Source organism: Zalophus californianus, chromosome 2 (genome assembly GCF_009762305.2).
Source record: "Zalophus californianus isolate mZalCal1 chromosome 2, mZalCal1.pri.v2, whole genome shotgun sequence".
NCBI classification, from domain to species: domain Eukaryota; kingdom Metazoa; phylum Chordata; class Mammalia; order Carnivora; family Otariidae; genus Zalophus; species Zalophus californianus.
The window spans coordinates 3,305,062-3,324,266 of NC_045596.1; the positions used below are offsets into that span (position 1 = coordinate 3,305,062).

At 62.0% G+C, this 19,205-nt stretch overlaps 1 protein-coding gene across 29 annotated transcripts in view; it reads left to right on the forward strand.

The window, feature by feature from the left end:
• The first annotated feature begins 711 nt into the window (after positions 1-711).
• The window catches only part of ABLIM2 (actin binding LIM protein family member 2), a 143,335-nt gene continuing 124,841 nt past the window's right edge, over positions 712-19,205 (forward strand). For all 29 annotated transcript variants that reach the window (XR_003520887.2, XR_003520889.2, XR_003520888.2 and 26 more), the window contains exon 1: positions 712-871. Coding sequence is in view for 26 of the 29 variants with exons in the window: in XM_027599432.2 (XP_027455233.1) it covers positions 862-871 (10 nt within the window). In the remaining 3 variants the exon portion in view is untranslated. The remainder of the gene's footprint in view (positions 872-19,205) is intronic.

Sequence of the window (19,205 nt, forward strand, 5' to 3'; positions counted from 1 at the left end):
GGCGGGTTCCGCCTGCTCCCTCTGATTTCCTGACGCCCACCCCTACTCTTTCCCTCTCCTGTACCAGGACCCCACCCTGTGCTAGGCGCCTGACATCACAGAGGGCAGTCGGTGACAGCGAGGGGCCGGGGCCCCGGACTGCCATGGGGTAGGACGCACGCCCCTCCTCGGGCGCCAGCCAGCGCAGCGGGCCAGAAGCCGGCGGTGCTCTGTTCTAGACCTGGAGTCCGGAGCTCGGCGCCGGAATCCCAGCCCGCGCCCCGCCCAGCCTCAGTTTCCCTGTCTGCAAACTAGGGAAGGTGGTGGGTTGGCCCAGAAGGTCTTCGGGGCCCTTGCAGCTCCACGACTCAAGAAGAACTGCACCAAGCTTCTGCCGCTGGGCCTCCCTCCGCACCACTCCGGGTTGTCGAGAGCCGGCGCCAGCCAGGCCGCCAGCCAGGCCGCGAGGGTAACCCCGCAGAGACCTGCCGGAGGCTGCGAGAGGCCACAGCGGCGTCTCCTGCCTGCGCGTGCGCGGGGCGCGCGGCCTGCCGGGACTTGTAGTCTGTCCATTCGGCGGCTGGGCCGCAAAGGCGGAGCGGCGGGGGTGCTGCGCCTACACTTCCCAGGGTGCGTCCCGCCCGCGGCGCGGCGGGGGCGGGGCGGGGCGGAGCGGCGCGCAGGGGCGGGGCTGGCGGGGGCGGGGCCGGCGGGGCGGGGCCGGAGCTCCAGGGGGCTGCGGCGGCGCTGCGGGCGGGCGCGGACCTTGCCCAGCGCCCGCTGATCGGCGGGCGGGCGGGCGATCGCACGGGCGCGGCACCTGCGGGCAGGAGCGTCTGGCTGCCGCAGCGCCGGATAGCCCGTCCCCCAGCTGCTGCTGAGATGAGTGCAGGTGAGTGTGGCGACCAAGGGAACCGGCGCGTCCCCGAGCTGGATCGCGGCGCAGCAAGGGCTGTGGAGGCATTCTGGGGCTGCACCTGCAGCACAGGGGAAATCACCCAGTGCTCCACCCAACTTTTACCCCCAGGGTCTTGCAAACCCTAGGGCCTGTCAGCAGCCCTCTGCCCCTGCGCCCGGGGCGCGTGCAGCTCCGCAGAGCGGTCTGGGGACCCCCTTTCCCCCGCGCTGGCCAGCGTGGCTGCGCTGGGCTGTCTGGAAGGCGCCACTTTTTTGCTTCTCACCGGTCCCAGGTCGCTGCAGGTTGCAGAAGGCGACCGGTACTGGCGAGGGGCGCAGGGCCGCCGCAGACCCTGCTACGGAGAGGTGTGATCACACTGGGGGCTTTGCGGCAGGGGGCGCCGCCCGTGCGCGGCGCTCGCTCCGCCTGAGCGGGGGGTGGGGGTGTCGTCAGGCCGACCCCCAGCGCCCTGGGCTCGCCCGCTGCAGATTTGGGGGCGCAGAGCCCGCAGGTGTGTGCGACCCGCCCCATCTCCCTCCAGTCGGCATCTCTCCGACCCCCCCCCCCCCCGCGCGCATCCCCACTGCTGCCTCCCGCCGCACCCACGGGATCTGACAGCCTCTGTGCGGTCCCTGGAAAATCCCACATCGTCACAAGCCAGCCGGGCTTATTGCGCTTAGGGAAACTGAGACCAACAGCAGGGAGACCTTGGCATGCAGAGTCTGATGCGAGGAGCCCGGTTTTGAGAGTCTCCTGTGGCCGGGCGCTGAGCTGAGCCCAGAGGGTTGGTCTGTACATTCCCTGGCAGGGAGGGGCCATCACCCCATTTTTCAGGGTGCGCCCAAGGCTCACCAGGCTTGAGTCACTTGCTCAGCTCACACAGCGGGGTGGGGATTCGAACCGGGTGCTCCCTGACTCCTGTGATCTTTCCTCTGAGCCTATTTGGCCACAGACTGCAGTATGGCCCTTGGCCATGGTGCAGAAAAAAGCCTGGACAAGCTGGGGGAAAATCAGACTGGTGGGGGGGGGTAGTGTGCATTTGGTGAGTGCTTGCTCCCTGCTCTCGGTTTAGGAGGGCTGTTTCCAGGGACCCATCTCGCAGGGGAAATCGTCTCCTCCCCCTCCAACCCAGGAAGGAGGGACCACACTGCCAGTGGGCGCTGGGAGAGTGGCTGAGAGCAAATGGCAGGCATCGGGAGGCAGAATTCTCTAGAAGAGGATTTCTGAAATGGCCAGCCTGTTACCTGGAGGTGGCTGGGGAGCAGGGCACCCTGAGACCTGGCAGAACCTCCAGACACATTTATCTAATGGCAGGTGGGGATAATGGCAGGGTGCACACAGGGTAATTCCAGGCTTTCTGGGATCATAATTGTTACCTCCGGTCCCCCCTGTAATCAGGGGGAGCCCTGGAAGGAGCACTGGCATTTGTGGTCGTCCTGGGAGAAGGGCTATGTGGGCACTGGGGGCTGTGGGGGGGGTCATGATTCGAACAAGCAAGGGGCCTGGGGTTTGACCCATAGGTCTGCCTGGTGGCAAATTGTGATCTTGGCAAATGGTGGCACCTTTGTGAGCTCGGCTTCCTGAGGTATGAAAGCAGCACCGCGCCTTGCCTGGAGAGGACAAGATTTGAGTGGGAAGCTGCACACATAGTAGGTCCTCAGTGGCTTGTGACGGTCACTGCTGGAGGGTCACGCTCCCCTCAGCCTCCCTGCGTTAGCTCAGCCCTTCGGAACTGCTGGAGGGTCTGCTGCACATCCGCCTGTGGCTCATGCCCCAGATGCATCCCCAGGCCACCCTGCAGTGGGGGAGAGTGTGGTCCCTGTGCCCGGCACCTGGCTCTCGTGTCTGGCCATTGTGCACGTCCTTGGGGACGGCTCGGGTGTGGCCTCTGGGCCCCATATATGTGCCTACTTGTTTTGTGGCTCATTGATGTCGGGTGGCTGGGGGAATTGTCAGAGGTGGCATTCTGTGTCAGGCCTGGATCCAAATCCAGTGCACTCGCTATGGATTCCCTGTGCCTCAGTTTCCCCACTGTATGGAGGGAATGCCCTTAGCTTGGCCTGCAGTCCCGGCTCATGCGTATGGGGCCCAGTAGATGAGGCCTGTGGCGGTGACCTCATAACGTGGCAGCAGCCTCTGGAGTCACGATGGGCAAGGTGGGGCAGGGGAGGGGACCTGAGCTGGGAGGGGCTCCGGGGCCAGCCCTGCCCCCGATGGGTGCCAGGTCCTGGAAGTCCAAGTTCAAGGTTCGGCCTTCCTCCTTGACCTGTAGATGGCCGTCTTCTCTCTATGTCCACAGGGCTTTCCTTATGTACGTGTCTGTGTCCAAATTTCCTCTTCTGTAAGGACACCAGTCGTATTGGATTAGGACCAGCTGCCTGACCTCGTTTTACCTTAATTACTCTGTAAAGTCCCCCTCTCCAAAGACAGTCACAGTCTGAGGTCCTAGCAGTTAGGACTTCAGCATGTGAATTTGGAGGGGGGCATAATTCAGCCCACAACGGGGCCAGGGCCAGGGCCAGGTGGAGAGCCCAGGGTCTGGCTCAGCTGTCTTGTGGTCACAGCTCCCCAGTTGGGATCCCAGAGCTGGAAGGGACCTAGAAGATACTGCCGTCCAAACCCACTCACAGGCACAGAGGGGAAACCGAGGCCCGGGGAAGGAAAAGCAACTGTCCAGGGTCAGGTAGAGAGTGTGACAGAGCGGGGACCTGAGCCCCCATCCCCCACTCGGGTTGGCACAGCCCTGGGTCTCTGGAACAGGACACATCTCTTCACCTAACCCAAGGGCGGACAAGGACATCACCCCAAAGATGTTCACATCAGTACGACAAATGTGGGGGGGGTGACGGGTATCAGCCAGCCGTGCAGTCCCTCATTCAGTGGCCAAGTGCTTCCCGCCCGCGAGCCGTGGGCCCAGCAGGAACAGACTCAGTCCACATCCTGCCGAAGCTTCTCAGGGTCGGGGGAGTGGGGGGCGCATTCTGGCCAACAGTGTGTGAGGAGATTTTAATGTGCGGAGCGATGCTCAAGCAAACCGGTTTCTCTCCGAAAACAGCGGACAGCAGAATCATACGTCCTGCGTGATCTCGAGTCTACTAGTGCAGTAAAGGAGGCAAATCTGGAAGGACGCACATCCAGATGTCAGCAGTGGTCTCCCTCTCTAGCAGAAAGAGGAGAAAGAGGTTTTTCACACATCTGCATCTTTATTCTTTCTGCGACTTTCCCGAATTTTCTTCGGGCTGCGTGCTTCTCTCTTGTAATTAAAATTCCAGTAAAAATGAGGAAGCATTGCTGCCGGGTCTAAGGAGGGCTCGTGGAAAGTCCATGACTCGGTGGGAGGCCCAGACCTTTCTGTTCTGCAGGGGCCACTGTCCTTTGCCTCGGGAGCTTCCCACAGGCAGGGGACTGTGATTTGTCTTCTGCTGCTCCCGAAAAGGACAGTTGTTGCCCAAGACCCAGCTGGCGCTCCCTGGCTCAGCATGGGCATCCCTGAGCTCGGTTACTCCCTAACCCACCACCCAAGACCCTTTGATTCTTTATGGTTTCTGTCAATGAGGTAGTTTGGGGATAGATGGCCTATTTTCTGGAATCAAGCTCTGACTTTGATGAACTCTTGGCGAGTCCAGTCTTACTGTCCCAGAAAAGGGAGCATGACCTTCACTCATGGAGAAGTCACCTGTCTGACACCCTGACCCTCCAGAGCGTCCTCTGGAGCGTGGGAGAGCCGCGAGCTGGCCAGAGAAGATGGGCACATCCGAGTAATGAGAGGAGAGGGTGGGAAGGGGTCCAGACGGTGGGGTCTGTCCTGGCACCGGCCACGGTGGCTGACGGCAGCAGCTTCCAGGACGCTGGCCCCTCCTCTGCCCCAACCTGGGGGCTTGCTCTGCACCTGCCTTGGCAGGACGTGGTAAGGCCTGCCCTGAATCGGGTCTGTTGAGCTCATTCCAGCTCTGTCCCCTGCTAGCATTCTTGATCACTGAACCTCTCTGCGCTTCTGAGGCTGCTCCGCCCCCCGGGTCTCCGTGGGGACTGAGGGTGCAGGTCCTGACACGTGGAGAGGCTTGCAAAAGCAGAGTAGTTGCAACAGGAGCGCACGGGTGGTGCTCAGATAGCAGCCCATTTTCGGAAGACGATCCTGTTGTGAGCTGCTGAGGGGACCAGCCGGATGCGGGCCAGCCCAGACGGGCTGCAAACAGCGGGCCTCGAGGCTGCGAGGATGCAGGGTATGGCAACCTGAGCGGAGCGTCTCTGTTTACTTGGGGATGTTTCCATCCCCGAGGTCTCTAGGGTGTCGGGCCGCACCCTACTTCAGTGTCATGGCAGTCGCGGCTCAGGGGACACTCCCTCAGAGCCCCACACCTGGCCTATGCTCCTGAACCCTCACAGCACTTCATAGGGCTGCTGGGGTGTCCCCACTCGCAGGGGGGAAGCAGATGCCCAGAAGGGGCTGTCCATTGCCTGGCAGCATGCCACACCACCTGTGAACAGCAGAGCAGAGCTGGACTTGAACCCCGGTGTGCCCAGACGCTCATCTTCCCGGCCGGGTGGGTTCCGTCGGTCTGCCCCCATCCCGCCCCCCCCATGCCCGCATGAGCCGGCTTCCGTGGGCGATTCACGGCCCCTCGTAGTGTGGGGCTGAGTGGGATGGATAAGACTTGACCATTTGGGACATCATGGTAATGCTTTGTCCTGGGCCGTGAAACATATTTGCATCTTCCCAGTGTGGCATCTGGGAGCCAGACTCACACCCGGCTCTGTCTGCCTCGAGGGCATGCTCTTTCCTCTGCCTTCTATAGGGGCTCCCGCGTGGGGTCATAACACAGCCCAGGGTCCACTTCCAGACAGCTCCGACCATGGGAGACAGTTTCACCATGTCAAGCCCGCATGCCTCTCTGTAACCTTGACCCTCTGGCCCCAGCTCTCCCTTCCACCAGGTCCTCGAGGTCTTCTAGAGCTGCCCATTTCCCCTGCAAGGCAGCAATCACCCCACTGCTGGTGCCTGAGCTCCGGGAATCCCAGCCGCACCCACCCGGACGGCTGTGTGACCTGGGGCAGGCTGTCCTCCCTCTCTGGGCCTCAGAGTCCCCATCTGTAAAGACAGGGGCTACCTCCATCCTCGGGGGTGTGATCCGCTTCTGACGACCCTGTCTCCTTCCACTGTTCCCAGAGCGATTTTCTGGGTTTGAGGCCAAGCCAGCATTTCAGGGAATTATGACCTCCCATCATCCTTTTCTGCCACATAGACCCCCATCTGACAATTTCGTGGCAGGAAGCTCTCGCCCTTTACGTGGAGGCTCCCTGATATAAGGGAGTTTCTCCGCAGCCTGCCAGGGAAGCCACGTTGGTGAGTGTCTGTCTGGTGCCTGAGCCGGGAGACCTGAGTCCTCCTTGTCCGTGGGCAGGACTGGGGAGCATGGAAGGTGTCCTCTGAATCCCGTGGCGCTCACTTTCACCCGGATGCAGCCGACAGCAAGCCCCACTGGGTGCCGGGGCTGGTCCTGGGCGCCTTCTGCCCTCGGTGGGCTTCTAGGCTAGGGGCAAGCCAGGCATATACGAAGCAGGTTCTGTCCCAAAATGGTGTGTTGGGGGGTTTCCTGTGCGGTTTGCTTTGCCTGAAGATTTCTAAGCAACGAGGGAGGCTGTCTTGATGGCTTGGAAAGTACGGTGGTGGCTTTGGGGTCAGGCTCACCTGGGCTCCAGTCCCCGGCGTCACCTGCTATTTGTGTCCCGGCAACTGGATTGCGTCGTTGCTCTTTGCCTCAGTTTCCCCACCTGTAGAGTGGAGATACTGCCTCCTGCTCCTTATGATCGCTCGAGGGCGCTGGGCACGCATGGCCCCAGGAAGCAGGGCGCTGGGCACGCATGGCCCCAGGAAGCAGGGCGCTGGGCACGCATGGCCCCAGGAGGCAGGGCGCTGGGCACGCATGGCCCCAGGAGGCAGGGCGCTGGGCACGCATGGCCCCAGGAGGCAGGGCGCTGGGCACGCATGGCCCCAGGAGGCAGGGCGCTGGGCACGCATGGCCCCAGGAGGCAGGGCGCTGGGCACGCATGGCCCCAGGAGGCAGGGCGCTGGGCACGCATGGCCCCAGGAGGCAGGGCGCTGGGCACGCATGGCCCCAGGAGGCAGGGCGCTGGGCACGCATGGCCCCAGGAGGCAGGGCGCTGGGCACGCATGGCCCCAGGAGGCAGGGCGCTGGGCACGCATGGCCCCAGGAGGCAGGGCGCTGGGCACGCATGGCCCCAGGAGGCAGGGCGCTGGGCACGCATGGCCCCAGGAGGCAGGGCGCTGGGCACGCATGGCCCCAGGAGGCAGGTGGAGCAGGCTTTGTCCCAGCTGTCCACACCCTCCAAAACTCAGGGCGGACCTCAAGATGCTCTCCTGGAGAGCCCCCACACACTGCCTGTGACAGGTGCTCCCTGAGCATCTGCCCAGTGAAGGGATGAAAGGAGGATGGACCTCTTTGTGCTCAGCCTCCCCCAGGGTCTGCCATCATCTTGGGCTAAGGGTTCCCAGCCAGGCCTCTTTCCAACCCTCTGCTTCTCCTTGAACTTCTGCAGCCACCATCTTACGGGGACGCCATGTCTCCAAGTCCCAGTTGGTGCTGCAGTCAGGCATGAAGTTCAAGAAGGAGGAATGGCCAGGACCTTCCCCATGGCCCCCACTTGAGTTGCAGATGCTTCAGGGTGACCCCACCCTTGTACCCTGCCGTGGTCTGGGTTCAGGTTCCGCTAGTGACAAAGACATGGATGCAGGTGGATTGCCGGGGAAGCACCCCCAGGAAGCACGAGTTGAGAGGATGCGGGGTGAGATGGGGGAGGAGGGGAGAGTGGGGGCATTTGCATGGGTGGGCAGTCGCAGTGGGCCTGCTCCTCAGAACCATCCCCAGTGGGATGCTGGGGTCTTTGACCTCCAGGGCGGAGGGCCAGTCCTGGGCGGGCACAGTCCCGCCCTGCTCTGTGCGGGGCGAGCAAGTGTCCACCGGGCTGGGGAGGCCTCAGGCTGCAAAGCGATGGACATATGGGCTTGTGGTGCGGAGGGGTCAGTGAGCACCTGTCCCCATCTGCCCCAGGAGACCTAGAGGTGGGCTGAGACGGCTGCCACTCCCAGTCTCAGCCCGGGTTGAGGCCACCTCTGTTCCCAGCCTTCAGCAGCCCCTCAAGGGCTCAAAGCCATTCCAGAATGCCCCTTGAGTCTTTCGACGACTATTTATTGAGCACCTCCTGTGTGCAACACGCTGTCCTTGCTCCTGATGCCCAAACACCCGTGCTTGCGCTTTTCTCGCTGTGTTGCCCATCTGCCTCCCTGTCCCCGATCCTGGAATTCCTCCTCCTCAGTCTTCCCAGCTTCTAACTAGAATTTCACATTGCCTCTGATGCAGCCTGCCCTCCTCGGAGCTGGGGGCAGTGGACAGAGCAGGGGTTTCCTGTTGGGGACTAGGGTCTGGCTCTGGCTGTGGTGTGACCCAGGATCAGGCGCTGCCCCTCCCCGAATACCTCACCTTGGATGGTGGGGGGAGCTGGGTACTGGCCGCCCGCAGATTACGTCTGCTTTAGGCCTGTATGTCTGAGACCATTTGTTACACAGCTGCCTGACGCTCAGACAGATGGCCCACCTTCCCTGCCTTCCCCGCAGCTGGGTCTGGAGTCGGGAGGCCCAGGGACAGGCGGACGGCAGCGTTTTGCAGTGAGGGTTGTTCCAGATCTCCTCAGTGGTGTGAGGCTGTGTCACATCTGTGCACGCACGCCACCAGGGCCTCCTGCTGCTGGTGGGGTTCGGGGAGTACCTTCATGAATAAGGAACGAGGGAGGACTGCCCTTTGAGGGAGGGGGGCAAGGAGGGGTCCATGTTTACTGAGAACCTCCGGGCTCGTAACGTGGGCTCTCCGCGCGCAGGGCAGGGGGACATGCCCCAGGCTCCGGACGCCTGGCCGGGGCGCACAGCACATGGGGTGGGTGGGGCGGGTGCTAGTGGTACATGTTCCGAACGCGACTCCTGATTATTCAGGAAGCTGGGGCTGAACATCTGTGGTGTGTCCGGTAACTCGCCAGCCAGGATTCGAGCCTGGCAAGCTCCGGGTTCCAAACCCACATCACCCCTACTCACGTCACCCTCTTGGACCTCCGTTAGCCTTTCTCTCGCGGTCACGTCACACCTGAACCGCAATCTCTGTGCAGTTTTAAAGGCTCCCCACATCTGTGGGGTCTGGAGCCATGCATTTCTCCAGCTCTGGGGGGCCTAGTCTGACACCCTCTGGTGAGTGGAGAGGAGTGTCTGGCATAGTCTGATCGTCCCCCCTAGTGAGTGGGGAGGGGTCTGGCATAGTCTGGTCATCTCCCTTGGGGAGTGGGGAGGGGAGTCTGGCATAGTCTGATCATCTCCCCTGGGGAGTGGGGAGGGGGCTGGCACAGTCTGATCATCTTTCTTGGTGGGTGGGGAGGGGTCTGGCATCTGGGGAGTGGGGAGGGGTCTAGCATAGTCTAATCAGCGGACTGTCCGGTGTGGCCAGAGTGGGTGAGCCGCACAGGAGAAGTGGGGCCGGGCAGCGAGGAGGGGAAGTCAGCGTGGGTGACCCGATGTGAACGCTAGTCGGGGGCCTGCTGCCCTGCTGCAGCCCCAGGGCTCCTCTGTCCAAGCGGACGCACTCACGGGCCTTCAGGGCCCTCTGATCCAACTTCTCCTCTGTGGTTCTGACCCAGAGGCCCACCTGCAGCTCTGAAGCCAGGCCTGGCCTGCCAAGTGCTCAGGGAGTAGCTGTGGGGTGCAGAATTACACACACCCCAGGGTGCTGCAGAAATCAGGAAATGCGATCTGTATGCAAGAAGCCACACATCCAGCTAGGCGCCTCCCTGCCTATCTCCGAGGGGGTTGGGAGTAGGGAGCAGCGTGGGCCTGGGATGCAGCCCGGGGTGGGCAGGGGCTCCCGGTGCTGAGGGACAGAGGGTGCCACCGCCAATAGTCCGCAGGCCACCCCTGGAATCCTCGGGCAGGGCTTCCTGGTACTCAGTGCTGCCTTGCTTGCCCTTCAGACCCTCTAGTCCCCTCTGGCCAAGGCAGGCCCTGCAAAGGCCCAGGACTGCCGTGTGAGGCTTTGTCCTGCCGCCCACGCTGCCTCTCCCCTTCCTGCCTCGGCCCCCATCTCCTGCCACCCCAAATCCCTTCTCGGCCCGAGGACCACCTGCTCTGGATGCTCCGGGGAGAATGCCCTCCTTGCCTCCTCCAGCCCCTGGGGCAGCGACTCCACATCCCTCCGCTGTCCATCTTCCCCCAGGCCTCCCCTCTGTGTGTGTCCAGCCTCCCTCTGCCTCCAGCCCACAGGGATGCCTGTGACCACATCGGGGCCTCCTGGACCCTCTGGGATGCTCCCCATCTCCAGACCCTGTACCTGATCACACCTGCGATGGGAGGGCACCCCCCCACCCAGCATTCGGCAGGCAGCCTCTGGAGCATGCCACTTCTGGGACCCACACCTTTTCCTCTCCCCATGCGGCCTCCAGGCTGGCCGAGGGGTTGAGAGAATGACCTCTCCCAGGAAACAAATATTACTCTTAACTCGGCTCAGTTTAAACACCCCAGCCCCGTGAGCTAGATGCTGTCACAGGCTGCTGACTGGGGCATCGGTTTGTACCAGCTTGAGGGGAGCAATGAGGCACACGCTTTGGGCCTTAAATACATTCCTGCCTTTTGATGGAGGAACTGCTGCCTCTGGAAATCTTTCTGCAAAGGCTCTGGAACACAGACTCGGATTTAGACGCGGAGCCTCGCTCGCCGCAGGGCTGCTGGTGCAGTCTGCCCCATGACCATCCGGCCCCGGGACGCTGGGCACGTAGATCACTATCCATCTGCAGCGGCGGCGCCCAGACTTGAGGGCCCCAACTCGGAATTGTTGAGCGCCCCAAAGAGCTTCCGAGTGCATTGTATTTATCGATATTGACTGAGTTAGAAATTAAAATGGAGGACACTCTAAGATCTTTGCTAATCTGTTGGATCATAGCCCTCTGTGTGTGAACGTATTTTTAGTGACCAGAGATGCATTGCTCTGCAGTTTTGCAAATCTCGTTAATGTCCGGCCTAATAGGGGACAGCTGGGGGCTCACGTCCGGCCTGGGTTCAATCATCTGTGATGCCACGTGTCACCAGCCTCTGCAGAACTTGCCTCTCGGGAGCAGGTGGAAGTGGAGAGGGGAAATCACATTTCAGTCTTATTACGGAAATGGCTTTGACCCTGTGACCCCCTGATAGGGTCTTGGGGAGCCCCGGGTCTTGGGGAGCTGCTAACAAAGGCGGAAGAGCATGTAGCCATTAAGATGACCGTGAAGGATCCGTGGGCCTCGGGCATCGCTGCTGGCCGTGAATGAAGGATACGGGACATGGCATTTTATACCCTGTTTCTAGAAAACCTGCAGAAAAAAACCCCTAGAAGAAAATATATCCAAATGCACTAGGGCTATGGGCCCTTTTGTCTTTCCTCCTCATGCTGCACTGTTTTATTTTTTCCTGCTGATTGACTTTACGGATCTGCCAGAGACAGGATCGCGCTCGAGGAGGCTTGCCTGGGGAGCGGCTGCCTGGCTCCCCAGCTCCGGCTCGAGGGATGGCATTCTCTATTTTGGGAGGCGCGTTTTCACAGTGGAACTAGGGCGGTGGGTGGTGCCCGCAGGCTACGGGCACAGGCATCCGATGTGTGCGTGTGTGCGTGTGTGCTCAGGATAACACAGGCTCCCGCTACAAACAAGCGGGCGGGCGGCACCGGAGCAGATTTCGGGGTCCTGGGGAGGGGGCTTGAGAGCTGGCTGGAAACTGTGCGTCCTCATCCTTGGCTGGAATGCCTGGCCCTGGCCCGCTGCGGCAGGGAGCTAAATATATCCGGGTGTGTGCTGGCCCCGGGAGCCCCGCCCCCACCCCCGGGCCCAGAGCTCGGGGAGGCCTTGATTCCTCTAATAAAAATCAATGGCTGCCATTTGCTGCGCATCCAGGAGCACGGGGCGCGGTGGAGAAGTTGTCCGGCTTATCTCCAGCGCCGTGCATCGCGCATCCCCCACGCGGGAGGCCACCGTGCCCAAGGTCACCCGGCTGCTAACACGCTTGGTGGGGGGGAGGTGGGGTTCAGATGGGCCTGCCTGGCTCTCGGAGGACCCCACATGCCGCCTGTCCCAGGGTACGTGTCTCCTCCTGAGTTCCTGAGTGTTCTGCTCTCCTAAGCGGTGCTCGCAGGTGGCCGAGCGTGGCCCAGCCGCAGCAGCTCTGGGCAAGTATTGGTCATTGAGCGCCCTGGCCACTGCCCTTTCCAGGTGGAGACACGGAGGCCAGGTGAGGGGGAGAAAGCTGCCCCGGGTACCCAGCGGGTCCGGGAGAGCCGGCATTTGAACTCAGGCATTCTCTTTCGAGATTCTGGCTTCTGCTGAACAGCGACCTCCCTCCTTCTGGAATCTGCATTAAATGGGGGTCAGCTTCCGGCGCCCGAGGACTTCTGTGACCCCCTGTGGCCCCCTGCGACCCTTCTCTGTGCTCAGTGCAAGGGTGTGTGTGTGTCCACACCCCAGCTTGCGGAGGGCAGTGGTTACTGCTGCTCGGCCGCTGGGCTGGGGCCCAGCGGCTGCTGGTACCACTTGGAGCCGTGGGGTGGGGGCGGGAAGCATTCCGAGAGGGTCTTATAAAGAAATCATTGTTTTTCATAAAATATGACCCACAGCCTCCAAGCTGGGTACCTTGGAAGGAACATCTTGCTGGAAAGTGGGGTCCCGAGAGCCCCTTGTGCCCCTGGGGACCCCAGGGGCCTGGGGAGCTGCTCCCCCACGGACGGCCTGCTCTGGGCTTGGATGCTTCTTTCCCCCTCACTCTGTGGGGTACCCCTGCGGCCCAGTGGGGATCTCAGCAGGGCTTTGCTCTGGATTTGGGGGGGTGGCAAGCCCCGGCCTCAGCCTTCCTCCCAGCCACAGCATGGGCCCACAGGAAGGAGGAAGGCTTCTCCCTGGACCTCTCCTGCCAACCTCCCTCTGTGAGGACCTGCCTCTCCCTGGGGGGGCCTGACATCAGGAAGGACACCCCCTTCACAGAAGGCCCTTCCCTCTGCCTCAAAGGTGGGGCCCTACCCTGGGTCCCATGGACAGCGACACCTAACACGCAGCCAACCAACCCGGCATCCGTGGGGGGAGGTGGGTTGCAAGGGGTGCTGGTTTCACTTGCGTGCATCCATCTGCTGGCCGGGCGCTGGCGGTGACCCTGTCTCAGTTCTTCCTCCAGGCCTAAGAGAAAGGCAGACAGTGCATGATGAAAACGCACCATAAGAAAGCACTTCTCGGGGAGGCTCTGGGGACAGAGAGAAGGTGGTTGGTGAACCTGCAATGAGAGGGAAATCCTGGCAGGCTTCCTGAAAGAGGTACCCGCAGACAAAGCAGTGGGAGAAGGGTGTCCAGCGGCAGGTACAGAGCCCTAGAGGAGCGAGTGGAGGGCGTGTTGGAGAAACTTCCTTTCTGTCCGTGCCCCAGGTTAGGCCCCGGGTGAGGTGCGGGGCACATGGCTGTCCCCACAGCCCATCTGCCTCTCGAGCACTGTGGTCGTCCAACACCTTGCGTGGCACCTGGCTGGCAGCTGGTGCTCAGTGACCATGTGAGGAGCTGATGAGTCAGAGAGGAGAGGAAGAAGAGAGAGAACGGGGGGACTCGGTTCTGCAAAGTACAGACTCCTGGCTACTCTGATAGGGCTAGTGGGGTCCACGAGTGTGTGCCGGTGATTCCGACGATGACTCAGGGCCAGATCCGGGGGCTGTTGATGTCACATCCCTTGCAAAAGAGAAAAGCCCGAGAGCCGGTATGGCCTGGGCCAGGGAAGGCTTGCAGCTCCCCGTGGGTGAGAGAGGGAGGTGGGAGCGACGAAGGGCTCCCAGTGCCGAGGCCGGGGCCTGTCCTCCCCTCCTGCTGCCGAGCTGTCTTCCTTGGCCTTTTGCCCCCCCCCCCGGGGTTCCTTGAGGGCCATGTGGGGTTGACCTCCTCCGAGGGCCCAGGGACCCCTTGAAGCTGGCTCAGGCACGGGGCGCTGTCCTCGGGGCGGGAGGTGGCACCTGCCTCCAGCTGGGCAGGAGCGAGGCCAGGGTGCAGGGGAGGCCCTCCCTCCCGTGCTGCAGGACTCGCACCGCAGCCTGGCCACAGCCCTGCTGTCTTGGTCAGCGCACCTAAGAATGGCCGAAGTGGCTTCTTTTCAGGCTTTACACATCTCGAATCTGTGGCTCTTCAGGTCCTGGGGCGGTGTGTGCGATCCGTGAAGCCCGGGGACAGGGGCGTGTGCCCGGTGTGTCGGAACTGGAGAGTCACGGCAACGGGCTCGGCCTGGGCTGCTGGGGCCTCGGTGCCCGGGCCTGGCTGGGGGCTGGTGGGGCAGCAGCACAAGGCCCCCGGGGTTCCCTGCCCCCTGGGGGTGTGGTCCTGTGGGGAGGCTGGCCGGGGAGCAGATAGGCGTGGGGGCAGGGCTTCGGGGCCACAGAGACCAGCGAGACCCAGGGACCCCGGGGGACGGGTCTCAGGCCAGTCCCGAGACCCTGGTGACAGCCGGGCCCTGGCTTTCCCAGTTCTGGGAAAGAGGATTAGGCCAGGAATAGAACCTTTTATTTCCCACAGCGTGCCTGACTCTGGGGCCACAGCGATTTGGAGAGGAGTGCCTCTAGCCGCCGAGCTCTGTGGCTTGCGGGGGTAGGGACAGTCACTGGCCACCGTGGCAGCAACAGGACAGCTTTGGCAGGCCACACGGCCCCCTGGGCCAACATGGATCCCTCCCCAGCACTGCTGCGGAGGAGCTAGGTCCCTCCCTGTCCTCCCTCTGAGCAGCGTGGTGCTGGGGTGGGGAGGGGAGCTCCGCGGAATGTGCCGGGGTGTGGGTGTCACTTCCTGCGGGGAGCCCGTGAGCAGAAGCTCTCGCTCAGACACTTGTCCGTTCTCTGTCCAAGGTGATAGATCCCCTCGGCGCTCAGGCCCAACACTTGGAGATTCGGAATGTGTGGGCCGGAGCGTGTGGCGGAGAGGAGCGTCAGGAGGAGCCCTGGGGAGGGCGTGGCCAGCCAGTACCGTGAGCGCGCTATTGACAAGTGTTCTTTTACTTAGCGCCCAAAATCACCCTCCAAGTAGATCTCCCGGGCACAGACCTGCAAGGGGATCCGCTCCGAATACTAAACGCGTCTAACCTGCCCTCCCCCGTAGCGTCATCTGTGGAAGCTGAATTATTCAGATATCGATTACTCGACTCTGCTTGAACAAATAGACCTGAATCGCATCCGTGTTTGGCGAAGGCCGTTTCCCTGGGTGCCCACGAGCTTCTGGTGAAGGGAAATGAATTGCAAGGGGGGACACTCTGAACCCGGCCCGGGTGGCTGTGGTCTTGCACAGGAGGACAGGGGCTGGTGATCAGCGGCAGGGCACGTCTGGGGCCTGGACCGGCGGGGCCACGCGGGTCTTCCATAAGATTATAGCCCCTGTTTCTTCTGAGCTCTGGGGTGTTTGTGACACCGTTAGTTTTCCCAGAATCCTCAGGAGTAGGGGGGAGGCAGGAAGCCGAGGTCACCTGGCCAGAGGGAGTCAGGGCTGCCTGTCCCCCAGCCTCAGGCCCCAGCCCCGCCCCCAGATGGCTCAGGGAGCATGGGGGTGTGTAGAAGGTGGCAGGCGGGGCCGGGGTGACGGTCAGCTGAGCTCGAAACCAGGTTGAATCCCCTTGGAGGAGCAGTGTCCGCCTGGCCTCAGGTGTCGCCCGACCATTTCAGTGAGAAAAGAGGTTTGAAGGACACGTTCACACACCCAGGCCCCACCTGCACTGATTCGAACACCCTGGTGCTCACAGCATGCTCCCTGACCCCCGCCAGCTGACCAGCCGGAACCTCCCTCTTTGCTAACCTCCACCATCAGCTCTCTCCTTCCTCCCACATGCATCCGGGTAGTAAGGACCTCACTGAGGGGCCTCAAGCTCTTCCAGAGGTTTCCTCCTCACTCGTGTTTCTTAGAGCCGATCTATTATCTTCATTATCCCCAGGAGGATGGACGGTGGCAGAACAATAGGATCAGAAATGACTCGCATGCGTTTTTGCAAAAGCTGATGGAGGAACAGGAAAGGAACAGTCCGGGCCTCCCAGCGTCCAGGAGCGCCCCCAGGCCCCACTGCTGTATTTTCTCCCCGCTCTTCCCTCTGCGTGGACCCTTGGGTGGCATGCCACGCCTTCCCCCCCGCACACTGCCCCGTGGAGTCTGCCCCTGACCTTACGTGCGGTGGCTCCGAGCGGGTTTTCTGTGCTTCGTCGGACCCATTCTCTCTTGCCTTCACTAGGTGGAGAGTAACATTCTGCTGGGTGGACCGCGCTGTGCGGATCTGTTCATCTGTTGATGGACACTTGGCTGCTTTTGGCTATTGTGAATCATGCTGCTGTGAACACGGGGGCGCCCAGATCTGTTCGCTTTCCCTTCCTTTGGGCACAATCCAGAAGCGGGATCGCCAGATCAAGGGACGGACTCCTGGGCTTGGCCGAGGGGCTGAGACCCGGGCCCTCCCCACCTCAGTGTCCGTCGCCTCCTCGTGAGTGTCCATGCCCAGGCCGTGCCGAAGCTCTTGGGGGTTCCTCCTCCTGCCCCGGGGGACCTGCCTTCTGCTGCCCCTGCCCCCTTCGATCAGGCAGCGTCTGCTCCCTGGGCGACCTCCAGCTGGCTCCCCCTGATCCCTTCCCCCTGTTGATGCGCGTGCTTGTCCCCTTAGGTGGGCGTATCTGTGCCCTTCCTGCCCACCTCCCTCAACCAGGGACTCCACAGGAGGCCCTTCATCTCCCCCTCCTCCCACCGACCCTGTCCACCACCATCACGGCCCCCCCACCCCTCTGCCTCAGAATCCAGCGTGCACCCGCTCGCCCCTAAAGGCCTGAGCCGGCTTAGGGGTAGTGACCCAGGGCCACGGCTCCCAGGACCTGGGAAAGCGTCCACACAATAGCGGGGCGGCCTGGGGTTCCCCGAGGCCTCAGCTGGGAAACACAGCCATACTTGGGAAAGTTGCACGGTCCAGGACACGGCTCCGGGCACCGAGGTATAAACTTAGCTGCACTGAGCTGGAAAATGTGCTCACATTCTTTCCTCCACTTCCCTTTGTCCCCGTGAGCGTGATTCAGAGGGTGGCCCTGTCGTAAGCCCGGCTCGGACGACACGGACATGGGGACTCCGGTGGGCGAGGGACATCAGGGGCAGCCCCTCTCCCTCGGGCTTTGCAGTTTCTCTGCCTTCGGCACAGAAAGTGTCTATTGGCACATTTTGTTTTAATTGTGGTAAAACACATCCAACACAGAATTTACCATCTTAACCATTTCTACGTGTCCAGTTCGGTGGCATTTAGGGCCTTCATGCTGTTGTGCTGGGATCCCCAACCGTCCCCAGAACTTTGTCGTCTTCCCAGACCGAACCCGTCCCCAGGGGACACTAGCTCCCCACCTCTGCCCCGGCCCCTGGTCCCCACCATCTGGTTCTGTCCGTGGATTTGACTTCTTGGGTCCCTCGTGTAAGTGGAGGGTTCATCCATGTCGTGGCACATGTCCTCTTTGAGGCTGAACAACGTCCCATTGCCCGGACACGCCACATCTTGTTTATCCTGGTGGTAGACGCTGGGGTTGCTCCCATGTCGGTTGCTGTGAATCATGTGTGGTCTTGATTTTAGCGGTTCTGTCAGCAGCTCTGCAGCGGGTCCTGTGGCCCTGCCATGAGTGGGGACCAGGCGCCAGGCCCTCGCAGAGCATGTTACATGTGACTCTCCATTCATCACCCCCCCAAGCCCTACTGTACCTGCGTGCTTTTTGTGTCCCCAGTGCACAGATAGGTGTTGGCTGGAGGACCTGCCATGTGGCACCCACGTCACCACGATTCCTGGGGAGCACCCAATGGCCTGTCTGTGTGCGCCCATTCTCTTGCTCGATGGTTTGCTCATTGAACCCCAAGTGGGTCTGTCTCTGCCCTGTGCTGGGCTGGCCGAACGGGGTGCATGGGGCCCCATCCTGACTCACACAGAGGGAAGGCCCGGTGACTGGTGAGGGGGCTCGGGCCGAGCGTTTTGGCAAGCCCTGTGACCTGCGTCGGAGGCGCACAGGCCCGTTGGCCCCACGTGTGATCAGATTTGCAGGACCCGGTGGAGGTGAGGATGCTTACCTGTGCACCTTTGCACCCACATGCAGGTAGACCCATGGGAGATGGTCCGGGAATGCAATTGCTAAATGGGAGTATCTTCTGGCAAACCGCTCTCCCCAGAGGCTGTCCCGCATTGTACCTTTACCGAAAGGGGCATATGAGTCCCTTGTCCCCGTCCCCTCCTAGCCCAGCGCAGGACAGTGTCCATCTGTTCACATTTGCCAAGCAAATAGGAAGGGGCTCCTCCCAGTTTTGAGTCACCTCCCCCCGGTACTGGGGCGCTGAGAGCATTCTCTACATTTCCGGGCCACTTGTCTTTCTGCGGATTTCCTGTTCCCTCTTTTTTGCTTATTTTTCTATCGCTTGCTTGTCTGTCTTTATGGACTCTGGAGGCGGATGGGTGTGTGGGCTGTGTTTTGTCAGGCAGGGAGATGAATCGCTGTTGAGCTCAGCGCAGGATGGCCTCCCCACCGGCTGGGAGGGCGAGTGCTCCGGGAGGGGTGCAGCGGGCGTGTCGTGGGGTGCAGCCGCGGGGGCGGCAGCAACGGTCACCCCCAGCCCAGCCTTCTCGCTGGCCGGTGTGCCCTGGTGGTGGCTCTGGGGGCTGCCGAGGTCCCTGCCCTGCAGCTAAGGCCGTCCCTTGGGCCTCCCACAGCCTCCTGTTGCTCTGGGCTCCTCCTGGCCTCAGGGTCCTCACAGCTGCTGATCCCTGTGCTGGACATGCCCCCCCCTCACCTGCTCTGAAGCTTTTTCTCTCTTGTTCCGAAGCCAGCAGAGTTTAGTTTCTGTGTCACCTCGGGGAGGCCCCCCCTGGGCCCCCGGACACAGCAGCCGCCTTCTCGCACCCCATGCTCAGCCACGGCCGAGGTGGCTACCCGTGTTCCTTGGCCGTTTCAGCCCTGCACGTTCAGTGTCGCCCTGTCTCCCCTTGTCGCCCCACTAGCCTGCCAGCTCCATGCCGACGAGCCCCCGGTGTCCCGCACCTCACGCAGCACTGAGCGCCCGGGGGGCCCTCGCCACCAGCATGGACACACTCTTTGCTCCGTTGCACTGATGGGACATTCATCTCCCTCCTGGCCTGACCCCAGGGTGTCCAGGGGTCTCCCGCCGCAGCCAGCTCCTGGCTAATATCTTGGGGGCCCTGGAAGCACTTTCTCGGGGCGTGCACAGTGCAGATGGTCCTGCAGACCCTGTGGTG